General features: G+C 34.2%; 3 protein-coding genes across 7 annotated transcripts; 2 read left to right on the forward strand and 1 right to left on the reverse strand.

Annotated features, from left to right (window-relative positions):
* LOC105176602 lies at window positions 2,802–5,081 on the forward strand. Its single transcript, XM_011099467.2, has 3 exons — window positions 2,802–3,057; window positions 4,379–4,479; window positions 4,593–5,081. The coding sequence occupies exons 1-3, from the start codon at window positions 3,006–3,008 to the stop codon at window positions 4,872–4,874; spliced, it is 435 nt and encodes a 144-aa protein (XP_011097769.1). The 5' UTR covers window positions 2,802–3,005; the 3' UTR covers window positions 4,875–5,081.
* LOC105176603 (two-pore potassium channel 1) lies at window positions 8,260–10,937 on the reverse strand. 5 transcript variants are annotated; one of them, XM_011099470.2, is made up of 4 exons: window positions 10,746–10,937; window positions 9,157–10,100; window positions 8,869–9,055; window positions 8,260–8,784 (listed from the first exon to the last, which is right to left on the reverse strand). In XM_011099470.2, the coding sequence occupies exons 2-3, from the start codon at window positions 10,062–10,064 to the stop codon at window positions 8,893–8,895; spliced, it is 1,071 nt and encodes a 356-aa protein (XP_011097772.1). In that variant the 5' UTR covers window positions 10,065–10,100; window positions 10,746–10,937; the 3' UTR covers window positions 8,260–8,784; window positions 8,869–8,892. The 5 variants fall into 5 exon arrangements, with proteins under 5 accessions (XP_011097772.1, XP_011097773.1, XP_011097771.1 ...); XM_011099471.2 differs by having other exon boundaries at window positions 9,157–10,109; XM_011099469.2 differs by having other exon boundaries at window positions 9,157–10,224.
* LOC105176604 (pectate lyase-like) lies at window positions 12,767–14,385 on the forward strand. Its single transcript, XM_011099472.2, has one exon. The coding sequence runs from the start codon at window positions 12,935–12,937 to the stop codon at window positions 14,240–14,242; it is 1,308 nt and encodes a 435-aa protein (XP_011097774.1). The 5' UTR covers window positions 12,767–12,934; the 3' UTR covers window positions 14,243–14,385.

Raw genomic sequence — 14,746 nt, forward strand, 5'->3', positions numbered from 1 at the left:
TTAATTATAAATAGTATTATTAATTAATTATAAATAGTATTATTAATTAATTATAAATAGTATTATTAATTAATTATAAATAGTATTATTAATTATTTAATTATTTATAAATAGATTATTAATTAATTAAATAGAATTTAATAAAATTATAACTATTTTAAAAATTGAACAAACAAATACTTGATAAAATTGAGCAAGATTGATCTTGTTGGAATCGTCTGGATGACACGATTCGAACGGCTATGGTCTTAATCTGTGATTCGTCCTGACGGTGGAGAAATGGCAGCAAACAGATTCAGCGCAAATTTTTGGCGGAAAAACTTCAAATTTTCATATCTTAACAAATATTTAATAAAATTAAACTAGGTTGGTCTCGTTAGAACCTTTAGGTCAAGGCGAGTCCAGTGGCAGTGGTTCGTGATCATGGGTCGCTCCGGTGGCGGCGAATCGACGGTCGAAAGGTGCGGTGTTCGTGCTAAAAATTCATTATTTACGATTGATAAAACTTGAAATTGTTTGTGGGGAAATGTTCGTTTCATCAAGGGGAGTCGAACGGTATATTTGATGGTTGACAACTCGTCATAATGGTGCCGAAATTTTAACGAGAAGTTGACAACAATTCGTCGTGAAATATATATTTTTTTTAAAAAAAAAAAGATTGTCACCGCGGTTTTCAACCGCGGTGACACATTAATTTTTTTTTTTTTTTGAAAAATAATGTCACCGCCGTTGGCATCCGCGGTGACACAAAGAATTTGTTTTTTTTAAATAAAAAATTGTGGCATCACGGTGTCACTTACTTTTCTAACACATCCAATTTCACCCTACTTTACTAACTTTTTTTTTTTTTTTTGCATTTTTTTAATAAATTCCCCCTGTCATAGCACTGTTTGGAGGATATTTCTATCAATATTTACTGTTAGATTAAGATATCATTCGTGCATCACTTGTCGTTTAAGCCACGAGTGATTAAAAAAACTTTAAAATTATTAAAACTTTCAGAATCAAACTAAGTTAAATCGTTTATTATAATTTATTGAGCAAATTATAATTTTAAATTCAGAGTAAAACCGCATTATATTTATTGATTTGATTTGGCCTAATACTGAAACAACGGCTAAATATATATCATGAAAGCTCATATTCAAACTTCTCCGGACAAGTTCTTCTTTACTTTTCTGTCTTTTTTTAATGTAAAAAATTTAGTAAAAGATAACATTTGTAAAAACTAATTTGAAATGATTTTTTCATTAAATTTAAATCAATATGAATAATTAAATATTTTATTTTTATTTTTATCACTTTGATTTGTATAAATTAAGGTTTCTAATGTTTTTAATTAAATTATTATGTATTTGACCTTCAAATACCCTAATGCTTTGTTACTTTTATCAATTAAAGAGTTTTAACAATATATCTTTTTTCTTTTTGCCAGGATCTATGTTATTTGTTATAAGTGTTAAAATCGTATTAAAATTGCACGAAATCGGGTCAACTGCACTTTTAAATTTGATTTAAAAGTAACATTTTGATAAATTATTTTTGCAAAACTGCAAGACAATTCAATTTGAAAATAATTTAGGAAAAAATCGAAATTACATCGTGATCACTCCTAATTTGAGAGACTTGAGACTTCACGTGTCTATTGCACATCATCTAAATCGAAAACCCCAATAGTACCTTCCCAATCAAGAGAAGAAAATAGTAGAGCTAAATTTGTGTTTGGATAGTGATAACTTATATGCGTGTTTAGGATTGTGTTTATGTATTTTGAAAATGGGCATAAAAGGAGCGTATGTTCCAATTCTTATTAGCCGTTAAAGACTCTAGCTTGTATCATTGCAGAGGGATTTGTAACTTGTATAGAGTGGCGATGATTGGAGCATAGATAAGCGGGTTCGGGGTGGGTTTGAATTTGTGTTTTCTTGAAACTAAGTAGAATATTTGTAAAATACTATTCTTTTACAAAAATATTTATTTATTTATTTATTTTTTTTTTGGGGGGGGGGAATGGGTAAGTAGTGGTATTTTGAAACAATAATTATAATTATATAAAAAAAATTCATTTGAAAATGTTTGGTAAAACAATTGGTATAGTACCAATTTATCTGTAAAAGTTGCTTAAGTGGACGTTGTTTGGTCCAGTGGAATACTACCCCAAAATTTTGTTAAAGGGTTGATAAATTATAAAGAAGCTGTCAACACTCCTAGATGCTCAGCTATCCCTAAGAAACTTCGAACTTCGGTTGCATTCTTCAGCACTCTTGATTTCATAATGGTCTTCACCTTATACCCCATCACCAGATATTGCATGTTCTAGAAAAACTACTTGATTCGCCCAAAACTTGCACTTGCTTATCTTAGTGTACTCGAAAAATAGAAAAGAGTGTGCACAATATTTATAAATAGTGTTACAGCTCGTAAAAGAGAAAAAGAGTCGTAAACAAGCTTAATTTATTTACAAAAATACCTTAAAAGCAATAAACATATTCTTCAGCAACTTAGAGCTCACAGATTCATATTTTTATCTAATTAAATTTAAACTATAATTTAAAAAAGCACTTAATTTTTGTGTTTTTACAACGGGTTTTGAATTCGTTTGTATTCAATTCAAACTCGTTCCGTTGTCATTCCTAGAGCCTACGTATCAAAATATAGAAGAGAATATAATCTTTATCGGGATATAAAGTAAAAAAGGGAATAGCAATTTCTGAGTGAAGATTCGGGGAAAGGGCATCCTCGTGATTAAGGAAGGAGCGCTTTTGAGCCGCCACGTTTATAGACAAATGGCCGAATAGAAAAAGATTTTATCATAGTGTTAGGGTTTTGCTTTTCACCTTTTTCCTTTCTTTCTCAAATCAGAGGTTCGATTTCTACACTCTTTATATCATCCATTGAAGTTCTGAACTTTGCTTCAATTGATTGGGGCGACCTGTGATTTGCGGTTGGTGGATTGAGGCGGATTGTATCGGTGGGAATCGGAAATCGATGATCAGAAGCATCACATGGAACCTTCTCCAGTGCAGACCACTCCTTCCGTTGAAGAGGATGAGTGGGGTATTTTCGCATTTTCCCTATTTTGTTTCAATTTAATTAGAAAATTTGCTGTTTTTTCTTCCGGGGTTTATTGCTGTTCTGTGTTCTGAAGATTGATTTGCTGCTTACTTATGTTCGTTGGTTGGGGTCGCCTTTGTGATTTAGGATCCTTGTCACTTTTGTTCAGTGGAGATTGAAGCAGTATATATGTGAAGATTATAGTTGACAATATCAAATTTGGGCGTCGGTTGTGAAATTAGGACAATTTTAACATTTGAATTGATTCTTCAGGAATTTCAATTCTGGAGCTCCAATTTTGTGCTGCCGAATAGAATTCTGATTCTTTTATTTTTTGATGTTATGGATTTCGTTTACTGTTTTTCATTGATGTTTCTGTTTGCTATGTTTATAAACATGATATGCTATTTGCTTATGTGGTGTTCATGAGCCTTTGGATGATGAGAGTAATATGATCGAATATATATATCTAGAAATGTGACCTCTATGTTAGATTTGATTTACTGGAAAGGTTGGCGATGATGATATATAGTTGAGGCTTTTCAGGGGCTTGAACTATTGGTTAAGTGTTGAATGATGTGTGTAATATCAAAGCAACATAAATTGATAAATCTGTTTGCTTAAGCTTGCCTATTTGTACCAAAGCATTTTCTTCCCCAACTTTACTACAAAAAATTACCAGCGCATCTCTCAGATGTAAGAAATATGGTAAAACTAAGGATGCATATGAAAGACTATAATAATAGTTCATCTGAATTGATATACATCCGTGAAAATTTTCCAGTATATGCACGCAGTAAACCTCTCATCAATATGATAAATGCAACTAAAATCCCTTTTTGTACTCTGCTTATTGCACTTTACTTAAATTCTTGATACACAGTTCACTTTTGGAAAACACGAATTGAAGATTTACTACATGTGAATTCCAAATCTTTCTGTTGGTGGGGCCATCTTCCTGGATTCTGATTGATCTTAATTATCATCTAAATGGTTGCAAAACGGATGTACTCAATTTGATGTTTTAACTGCTTCCTTATAAATGTTCCAGCACCATGAAGGGGCCCATGCAAGCAACGACGTGCAGATTGACTTTTTGTAGTAATGTTCCCATTTGAGTGGCCTCCACCAGCTACAGTAAAAACATACCTATCTTAGTATGGTTAGCGAATGCTTTTGACTGGTTAATAATGAAATAAAGTAAATGTACTGTTTTGGTCTGTATATAGTTGTTTCATCACGACTTATGCTATCTAATGTACACTTTTGGTCTTTATGCAAATGCTAATACCCTGTGTACTTGCATTTTGGTTTGTTTTGCTAGACACTGATGGATTTGTAATTCCAAGCTTGGGAATTGAAGACCCAGAACAAAATAGAACTGATTCTCCAAGAGCAGATGATTCTAAGCCGTCCGAAGTTAAGGTAGTATGATAATCTCTATATTAGAAGCTGAATTTTTTTATCTCGTGACACTTATTAGCTTTCAGTTCATGTGGTTGAAATGGATCTCAATAACTGATGTCATGTTTTGGCAGGCAAGAAAAGAAGAGAACATATATCTGGGACCCCACGGTGCTCCTCCATCTCAAGCAAAACAGCAAGAGCATAACTCTTCTAGCCGCAAGCAGAGGTTTAAGCAGAAACTTAAGGAAGCTGATAGACGATACAGTGGAACTGGGCGAGAGAATAAGGTGGATAATTTAAGGGAGCTTGTGGGTGGCGGTAAAATGCCCGTGATTGCATCGAAGAGTTCTCCTAGGGAATGGCTTGATCCTCATTGTCATGAGTCGCAATTTGAGAGGAGGCACCTGCATTAGGTTCTTAAGATCTGTTCAATAGTTTTCTTCTCCCTTTTTTTCTTTTCTCTTTTCTCTCTCGCTTCTTGCGTCTGTTGTTACTCCAATAAGATCTCATCTCACTCGTACATTTGAGTAACTTGAAAATATACACAGCTTCAAGTCTATGTATTTTGTCAATAACAACTCTCTTGCAATTATCTGGAGCGCTGCTCTACAGTTTCTCGCTTTGATGACATTGTGAAGTTTAATTTTTCAAATTATATTACAAATTTAACCGACTTCGATGAGGTAAAACTTTTTTGTCCGAGTCAAATGAGGACAAATTCGAACTAATCACGTGATAAATATATTTACTCTTAGATTTTCTAGGGTTTGGGTTAGAATTACTCATCCAATATAAAGCTAACACGAAAAGTTTAATCAAATTCGAATAAATTATACGTTAAGTATAATATATTTATTATATAATTGGTATATAATTAAAAAGAAACATTAAATTACATTATAAATATATATTTACTATATAATTGATTCGATTTACTTATAAAAAAAATTATATTTATTTTAACGTGTAACGAATCGATTTCAAACTAGCTCAGCAATAATAAAATTTGAATTGAACGTGCTATGATTTGATTTTCTCCAAATGCTTGGGATGGCGTGAATTTTAGTACGGAGAATGGGCCAAGACTAACAGGGTTTTTCACTAAAAGCTATTTGCTTAAACAAAAAAGTAGCCGACACCTGACAACCAATATTTGGCTATTTTCCAGCCCAGTATCGATTTTGCAGTCAATGACCTGTCATCCCTTCATCAAATTCTCATCTTCAGACTTCCCATAAGTTTCTCAAAATCAATTTAAATTCAAATAATTTATAGTTTTAATAAAAAAATTAAAATGAACTTAAAGAATATGTTTTTTTTTTTTTTTTTACTTATGGAAAAATTTACTTACTTTAGTCCACTTATGTCGAATCAGTCATATTACAAGTACATGTTCTTCTAAAATTTAGTATATTTACAAATATATCTCATGAGAAATTCCATATCCTAATTTTGACGACAGTCCAAAAATTAATCCAATCCATTAGTTTTTGTTAGATTTTCATCCATTTATTATGACCACACCAACCAAAACATCTTCATGGATTATAAAATATAATTTTTATTTATTTTTTTTAAATATTCTTTTTACGAACTAATTGGACAAATTTTCAGATTATTTCATACACTTTGCCATTTTTTCTTTTCTTTTTTTAAATACAATAGGAATAAATGTTGCAATTCCGAGCTCCATACATCAATTACATAATTTTATCAAATATCATGAATATCAGTCATTTTTCAAACAACAAAAAATATTCATAATTAAATATAACTATTCAGGTAATTTTATTTTTTATAAATTATACGTAAATTACATAATAAATATATATCATAGTCAGCAAATAGTTAATTTAAATTAAAAGTAAAATGATTGGCACACATGTCCTAGTCCTAAGTTTTCAAATCAAGCTATTTCATATGAATCATTTCTTTTGATATAAAAAGCATCAACATTAGCAAGTTAAGGTCAATGCCTTATATCATTTCCAATTCACTTTTTTCTTGAAAAAGGTAAATAGTAAATAAAAAATAAGTATTTTATTTTAGAATTGTAAATAAAAAATAGATTTTCATTTTAGATCAATCAAAAATTAAATCTGACAATGGTTCCGACCCAAATCCGGACCCGTCCCGATTGAGGTGGGTTTTGAACCTTTAGGCAGGTCTCATGACGAGTCTTGTGTTTTAGTTGTATGGACTGGGATCTGTTTCAATTTTTTTAAATATTTTTTGTATATTTTATATATACTCATATAAAATATTTTTATACAAATATAAAAAATTATGTATAATATATTTATACTTACACGTAATACATAAAGTTAATATGTTATAAATTAAAGTAATAATATAAAGAGTTTATAAACATTTTAAATGTATATATATAAGATATATTCTAAAATATTTAATATTTCGATGCTTAAAACATGCACATATAATTATAAAAAAATTTATTTTCAACAATATTTTCCTCTCATATTTATGAAGTTACGCTAGTATAATATATATATATATATAAATATTATATTTTAAAAAATTAATGAAGTCTATTGTGTCGAACTCGATGGGTCTAAGGTCCAAATTTTTCTTGACGGTACAGGTATTCAATTTTCGGCAAAATCACTTCGTTGTTATCCATAGATAACGTTTGGTTGTATAATAATTTTCATCTTGTCTTGTGTAATTTTTCCGATTGCATGTGTGATTGTTTGTGAGTAATTTTTTTAAAAAATTATGTTTCTAATACAATTTACGACTCTAAATAAAGATTATGAAATATAGTGATTCTATTTTCTTTCTTATTTAATAATTTTCGACGTCAAATTTATAGTTTTATGAAAGTATGTTGGGAAAAAAGGCAATGGGCATTTGGGGAAATTGCCCTTTCAACTTCTTCCTCAAATCATAAAAAAGAAAAACGTGAACCAAATCAGCAACACGGACTGTAAATATTCACTTCCCTCATAGCTTGCAAAACAGAGAGAGACAGAGAGAGAGAGTTCTCCGAGGTCGGCCATGGAAATCACGGAAAAGCTTCTCAAGTTCAAGTTCCACATTCTCGCGACTTTTGCTTTCAGTTTCTTAATCATCTCTGTTTGCTATCTAGCGCCTCGTTTTCTCGACATATTGAAGTACTTCTGGCCGCTCCTCGTTTCTACAGCACTGTTTCTGGTCGCCGTCGTTGTTTTTGACCGGATTTCTCCACTGTCGGTCGAATCTCCCGGCGAGAAAGCCGGGGAAGGGTTGTTGGAATTCGTTGCCGGCGAACCGGCAACCGGAGAAGTAGAGGCAGCAGCGGAAGAGGAAAGCGTCAAAGCCGAGTAACGCTTTTGTAAATTACTCTTGACGTTTTCTTTTTTTGTGTGTTAACCCTATTTTGTAGAATGGAATTATAGCCTGGAATAATCAGATGATGATCACTTTCATGGAATTAATTGATGCTTTTGCCTAAACATTTTTTGCTTTTCAAATTTGAATTCATTTTCAGATTGTGGAATTATTGATTGGATTTGGATTATGCAGATGAGACAGAGCCAAGACGGTGAGATTCACTAATTCTGATAACCACCAATCATCTCTGAAAATTCCTTATCATCCATCATATGACTAGTAATTGCGGATCCCCCCTTTCTTTGATCTTCTTTTTTGCGTCTTATTTTTCAAAACCCAAAAACGTTTGGCAAAGATTTTATCGGAGAAAAAGAATCCCTAACTTATATGCTCAAATCACCAAACTGCTACACACACACACACATATATATATATATATAACCTTCAATTATTATGTATATCAGATAACACACGGAATATTTTATGATGTGTTATTGATATGACATTGTTAATTCTTTATAGTACAAATCCATCCCTTAAAATACAACAAAAGGGTACATTTCAAGTTCCAATACCATCGTAAAACCACCATCCTACAAAGATCTTCTCGGTAACCACAACACTGAGAGTCTTGGAAGCAAAGGTCCTAGGCATTGGGGCCTTGTAGCTGTGCTGGGTTATATTTGATGGGCTTGGCCCATGATGTTGATCAAGATTAATAGGCCGGCAATTGGATACAGGCATCAAATTTCTCTAACCCATACGAAAAAGTTACAGTACTTCAAAGGAGTTGAGTAATGCTTTTGCTTAATATAGTCGTGTTGCATATATCACAGAGGTTTTGGGACCCATTCATTCACAGGTTTTACGGGATCAAAGTTCTATAGCCACTCCAAAAAACATGAATATAGGTACAAAGCACAACAGATGCACGTAAGAGTCAGCCTCATGAGCGTGAAAATCCTCAGTCTCTTAAATCCCAAATGACATCTGAGGTGGAAGCAAGTAAAGTTACACGTTTTCCCCAACAAACTCATTAAATACACAAATATAGGAGAAAGATTGATAACTTACAGATGAGAGTTAAAACGCACGGAATCAGGGTCTCATCGGACCTGATTGTGCGAGCATCAAGTCGCAGGTGGACAACGTTCCAGATTGATCGACATCAAGGTTTTCAAACTCTTCCAGCAGAAGTGAGATATCTTCTTGATTGATCTTCCCCATCTCTTTCAGTTTATATATAATGAATTCAGCAGCCCTGTTGCAAGATAATCAAGATTAATCTCGAGAAACAGAGCTATTAAGAAAATAATTAAGAATGGATGTGTCATAATGTTGATTAGGTCATAAATAACTGACCCAACATTCCCATCGGCATCGATATCAGCTGCCTCCAAATCCACATTTGTCATTTTCTTGGTAAGAACATATTCGACAACTGCTTTCTGTCTGCTCTCAGTGTTAAGCTCAGCAATATAACACAAGAACTGAGCCAAACAAATAGTGCTTGTCAAAATCCAAAATACTGCAAAAACACGTCCAGCCTTTGTCGAGAAGCTTTTATCTCCATAACCCAAAGTCGTGATGGTTGAGCAAACACAGTAGAATGCATCAACAAGGTTCAATTTCTCAACTGTAGCTAGAAAGACTGTCCCACCTGCAAAGAGCAGTACAAGAAGGCCCATCATCATAAAACACTTATATCGAACTTTGTTGGTTTCCATCTCTTGGAGAATTTCAGTTGGGCCAAGTTTTTCCTGCATATGCAATGCCTTAATAAGCAATATTTCCTGCTTTTCCACAAGGTAGTCGGCTCCTTTGCTTAGCGTTAGGCCAACCAGAGCCATCCCCGAGAAGACAAAAGCACAAGCAAGAAGTTTTGTAGCCGTACTACTAGGCACTAGGTCTCCGTATCCAACAGTAGTCATGGTCACAATGCAAAAGTAAACAGAATCAAGAACCCCATCTGTTTTCTCTCCCTTGATCTCATCCATGACAAAGTAAAAGCAAATGGTACCAATAGCCAAGTAGAAAATTAAATAGATGATCACCCTTCTGAAACTGGGATGAATGCTATCTAAAAAGGATTCTGAACGTGGAGGTGACTGTGCCTCATCCTTGCCATTAATTTCACCAGGAACAAATTCAGCTAAAGGAGCACTTCTACATCGCCGAAATCTTCTCCTCTTAGGATGAGACTTACAATCACTTTGACTCGTGGGAGTCAATAGTCCTATTAATAAGGACTTCTCGTCATCACCAGCCATTCAACTGTGGACAACTGAACTACGAAACGGAAACCCCTGTGCGAACTACAACTTAGTTAATGGCAGTCTGAGATAATCCTTTGGCCATTCAAAACTCAATCTCGTCCCCTCAATTATGTTACTAATAACTTTTTTTGAACTTTTCTACTGTGTTGAAATTCTACGGAGATCAGGATCAAACGAAACAGTATATTAGCTTTAAACAGTTATTGAGAGAGTAAAACATAATACAGAAACAACCAATAGAAAACCGATCCAATAAGTTCACAAGTACTTCAATCATTTCAGTCCCGGGTAAAATTCTAATTCGATCAGTTTCCTAAATTTCCGATCATTCATGCTCTGCAAGAAACAGCAACTGCGATAGACTATCCAAAAAGCGCAAATCTGTCCTATGATTCAGGACATTCTCAAAAACAGTAACAAAAAACTATCATCACATCCTGAATCGCACAAGTTAAGGCATTGGACACCAAAAATCGCAGGTTCGCTGCTGATCTTAACCACTCAGAAGACACCTATCATAATTCAAGCAAAAACAACTGAAGAAAACAAAGATAACAAAAGAAGCAGAAAGCTGCCATAATTCAGCAACAATTAAATTAAACAGAAGCGAAGATCCAGCAACTAGAATGCGAAAACACAACATCACACACTAGACAATCCGAAAAGTTGACTTACGAGTCGAAGTGCGAGATCCTCTCCAGAACTACGTCGAAGTTCTTCTCTGGTGTTACAAAGTGTTGGACCGGTTCGCCTAGAACCGCTGGTACACACACACGGAGCTCACTCGGTTTGAATTGGGAGTGGGTCCAAATTCCAGAACAAACTGATGGACAATTTGGGGTGGGGGGTTTAGGGATTGGATTCTGAAGATGTTTGGTGCTGTTTGTCCATTACTACTATTAGTCGCTTCTCATACAATAACGACTTTTAAATAATTTTATTGGATGCCATTGCCATTCTGACAATTTTTCAAACATACTCAGATGTTTGATACGCATTACTTTGCAATTTTAAAGGAATTTCACTTTAATTTTGTTAACTACTCTTTCAAGAGATTTTTCTTTTACAAATTCAACTATTATAAAATAATTCTATAATTGAGACGTGATATACAATAGAGATTTCGACGAACCTTTTTATCAATGTTTTAATTTTTTTAGCTACACCGGTAAAAACTACAACACATGAATTGTATGGCCGTGGTCGTAGTCGTAGTCGTGGGCTATGACTATTTACTATGATCATTTATTTTTAATCTTGGCTAATGTGATATTTCTTCTAGTACTATTTGGTATAGGTTAGGTCAATTTAATTAATTTTTCGACCAAATTCAATATTCGCAATTCTTCATAATTTTAACTACTCCACAATTATGAACCCGCACTTTGCAGTCTGATTGAGCTAGACAAGTTGCGACGATTTTAATAATTTTTTTTATATTTATAATTTTATAGTTCTCAATTAAAGTCATAAGCAAATTCATAAAGGTATGAATAAAAATTTACATACCAAATAAATTAACAACATTAAAGATACAGCGGATTGATTCTTTGATAGACAGATTAAAAACGTGTTTTATTCTTTTTAACATAAAGATCACTTTTACGTGTAAGGTGCTAATTGCTAACAGTCTTCTATTTATCTTAATATTTGATACTATTTTAGTTATTATTATATATTTATAAAAAAAATGTTCAGAGATTAAATTTAAATGAATCTGAGAAAACTAAACTCATCAGAGAAAAAATTATCTTAAAGTTAATAACAAAATGAAATCCTCAATTCTTTATTAGAACTGATAAGATAATTTTTAAAGTGAAATTAACATTTAATACAAATGATATATATAATACCAATGTTATATATTTACACGTTCGCATTTTGAGTCCTACATGAATTGATTTTTATAATTTAATCCCGTAAATTTAAAATTTTGGTAATCTCAATAATTTTTCAACTAATTTAATGAGAAAAATTGCGTATGATTTGCACAAGACCAAAAATGTCGACCGCATATAAGTTATAAGACTGAAATTGTAATTTAATTATGCAATGTGAAAATCACATACAAATTTTCAGTCAAATTGCCTAAAAAACAAATAAAAAGTGCCAAAAGTTAAAATTATTATACTAAATATGAAAATAAATGTGTGCAAAGCAAAAAATGCTATCCCATAAATCACACAACTATAAAATATTAAAATTACATTTTTCTCCAACCACAACTTATATATTTTTAGGAATTCATTATTTAAAAACTTTAATGTGTTGGAAAATATCCATAAATTAATTGAAGTTCATGATAGAGATTTACAACTTAATTAATATATATAAAAGGTCTAAATACACCTAAATTGTGCGTGAAGGGCACTTACATTTTTAAATTATAAAACGTAATAAAATAGCCTCTCATAATATAAACTAATTCTTTTATAATGAAAATGTCCTTATTATTTAATATAAAAATGGGATTCTTAATATTTTATTGAAACTAATTAATAAAATGTATAATTTAAAAACTTAAATTAACAATTAATGCAAATTAAATCCTGTTATTTAGATATTTAGTTATGGATGTGTGTTGCATATTTGGGGATGAGTTTGAGGTAACCCTCACATTGCGCGCTGCAGTTGCTATAATTCCTGAACATGAACAGCCTTGGAGATGTATAAATACCTTCTTCCTCCCTTGTGGAAAAATCACTCCTGCGGTACTCTTCCCTCTTTACATATATATATAATATATATTCCAACATATCTGGAATCACTGGGGTTCATAATCCCAGTGATTTACCCCCCAAGAAGAGTACCAATCTTATACAGCAAATAAACAGGAGCGAGAGCACCAAGAACCCGAATCATCAATGGCGCTCAATCTTTATCGATTTTCATCGCTCCTCTTGTTCTTCATCCTGTTCCCGCTTTCTGCCACTCTGCCGAAAGCTTTCGCCAAGATCGCCGAATTTGATGAGGATCTGCGCAGGAGGGCTGCCGAGTCCTACCAGGAGTCCCTCAAGGCCTACAATCCGAACCCTCTTAATCTCACCGGTGAATCCTACTTATTCGCTGAGCAGAGGAGGGACATGAAGGAAGATGATTGCAAGGCTGAGAACCCCATTGATCGTTGCTGGAGGTGTGACCCTGACTGGGATAAGAACAGGAAGAAGTTGGCTGATTGCGCAAGAGGGTTCGGGCACACCACCTCTGGTGGGAAAGATGGGAAGTACTACGTCGTGGATGATCCATCCGATGACGACATGGACCTCCCTAAGCCTGGAACTCTTCGCCATGCCGTCCTCCAGACTGAGCCCTTGTGGATCATCTTCAAGCACAGCATGGTGATTAAGCTCAAGAACGAGCTGCTTATGACTAGTGATAAGACGATTGATGGAAGGGGCGTACTGGTCCATATTGCGTATGGGGCGGGAATTACTATTCAATTTGTGCACAACGTTATAATCCATAACATTTGGGTTCACAACATTGTTCCCACCTCGGGTGGAATGATCAGGGACACGATGACGCATATCGGCCTACGTACGCAGGCCGACGGTGATGCCATCAGCATTTACAGTTCAAACCACGTATGGATCGACCATTGCTCCCTGTCTAAAGCAACCGACGGGCTAATCGACGTGATTGAAGGTTCCACGGCCATCACCATCTCCAACTGCAAGTTCAACAGGCACAACGACGTGATGCTCCTGGGCGCACACGACAGCAACTCCAAAGACGCGATCATGCAAGTGACGGTGGCGTTCAACAAGTTCGGAAAAGGGCTGATCCAGAGGATGCCAAGAGTACGATGGGGTTTCGCCCATGTGGTGAACAACGATTACCAGCAGTGGGAGCTGTACGCCATCGGCGGAAGCGCGCACCCGACCATCGTCAGCCAGGGCAACAGGTTCAGAGCCTCAAACTACCCGTACACGAAGGAGGTGACGAAGAGAGATTACGCCACAAAGGAGGAGTGGATGAAATGGCAATGGCGATCGGAAGGCGATCTGTTCAAGAACGGAGCATACTTCAGAGAATCAGGGCCACCACTATCACAGAACAAGGCGAATCCACTGGAAGGTCAGAATTTGATCAAGTACAGACCAGGATCGTTCGTGGGAAAGCTCACACGGTGGGCTGGTGCTCTCAGGTGCCGGAAGGGCAAACTCTGTTGATCTGTTTGCTTCTATTGGAGGCAAACATATGTGACAGGAGGAATTGTAAAGCGTGCAGAAACTCCTCCTCCAATATATTTATGAATAACAATCTTTCTGCCGATTTATATATATATAAAATACCTTACCCTCATTTTTAATTATCTCAGTATTTATTATTTTCTGACAAGTACGAAACTCAAACACAATAACATGTTTAGGGGTAAAATTGTTCGAAAATCAGACAGAGGATTAAAAGTAAACAATTTCGTAAGTTACTATACCTAAATAAAAATGGACATAATTATCGAATTAAAATTAAAATTACTGTACCTAAATAAAAATGGACATAATTATCGAATTAAAATTAAAATTAGGCATACTTAACGGATTAAAATAATAATTTTTTCTTTCTAAAAATGTCCTTTTTACCCATGTAAGCTGCTCATATTCAATCAATCACAATGTAGGGATTTGTAAAGATTTGATCTGACCTGATCCCCACCAACTCATAGTGCATCCGCA

Source organism: Sesamum indicum, linkage group LG14, assembly GCF_000512975.1.
Source record: "Sesamum indicum cultivar Zhongzhi No. 13 linkage group LG14, S_indicum_v1.0, whole genome shotgun sequence".
In the NCBI taxonomy this organism is placed as follows: Eukaryota; Viridiplantae; Streptophyta; class Magnoliopsida; order Lamiales; family Pedaliaceae; genus Sesamum; species Sesamum indicum.

Bases quoted from the DNA above. Each gene is read 5' to 3' on its own strand.
- LOC105176603 (XM_011099470.2), bottom strand. From the start codon at position 10,064: ATGGCTGGTGATGACGAGAAGTCCTTATTAATAGGACTATTGACTCCC. The intron at 9,056-9,156 runs GTCAGTTATTTA...ATCTTGCAACAG, and splicing joins GATGCCGATGGGAATGTTGG to GGCTGCTGAATTCATTATAT.
- LOC105176602 (XM_011099467.2), top strand. From the start codon at position 3,006: ATGGAACCTTCTCCAGTGCAGACCACTCCTTCCGTTGAAGAGGATGAG. The intron at 3,058-4,378 runs GTATTTTCGCAT...TTGTTTTGCTAG, and splicing joins CGTTGAAGAGGATGAGTGGG to ACACTGATGGATTTGTAATT. The intron at 4,480-4,592 runs GTAGTATGATAA...ATGTTTTGGCAG, and splicing joins CTAAGCCGTCCGAAGTTAAG to GCAAGAAAAGAAGAGAACAT.
- LOC105176604 (XM_011099472.2), top strand. From the start codon at position 12,935: ATGGCGCTCAATCTTTATCGATTTTCATCGCTCCTCTTGTTCTTCATC.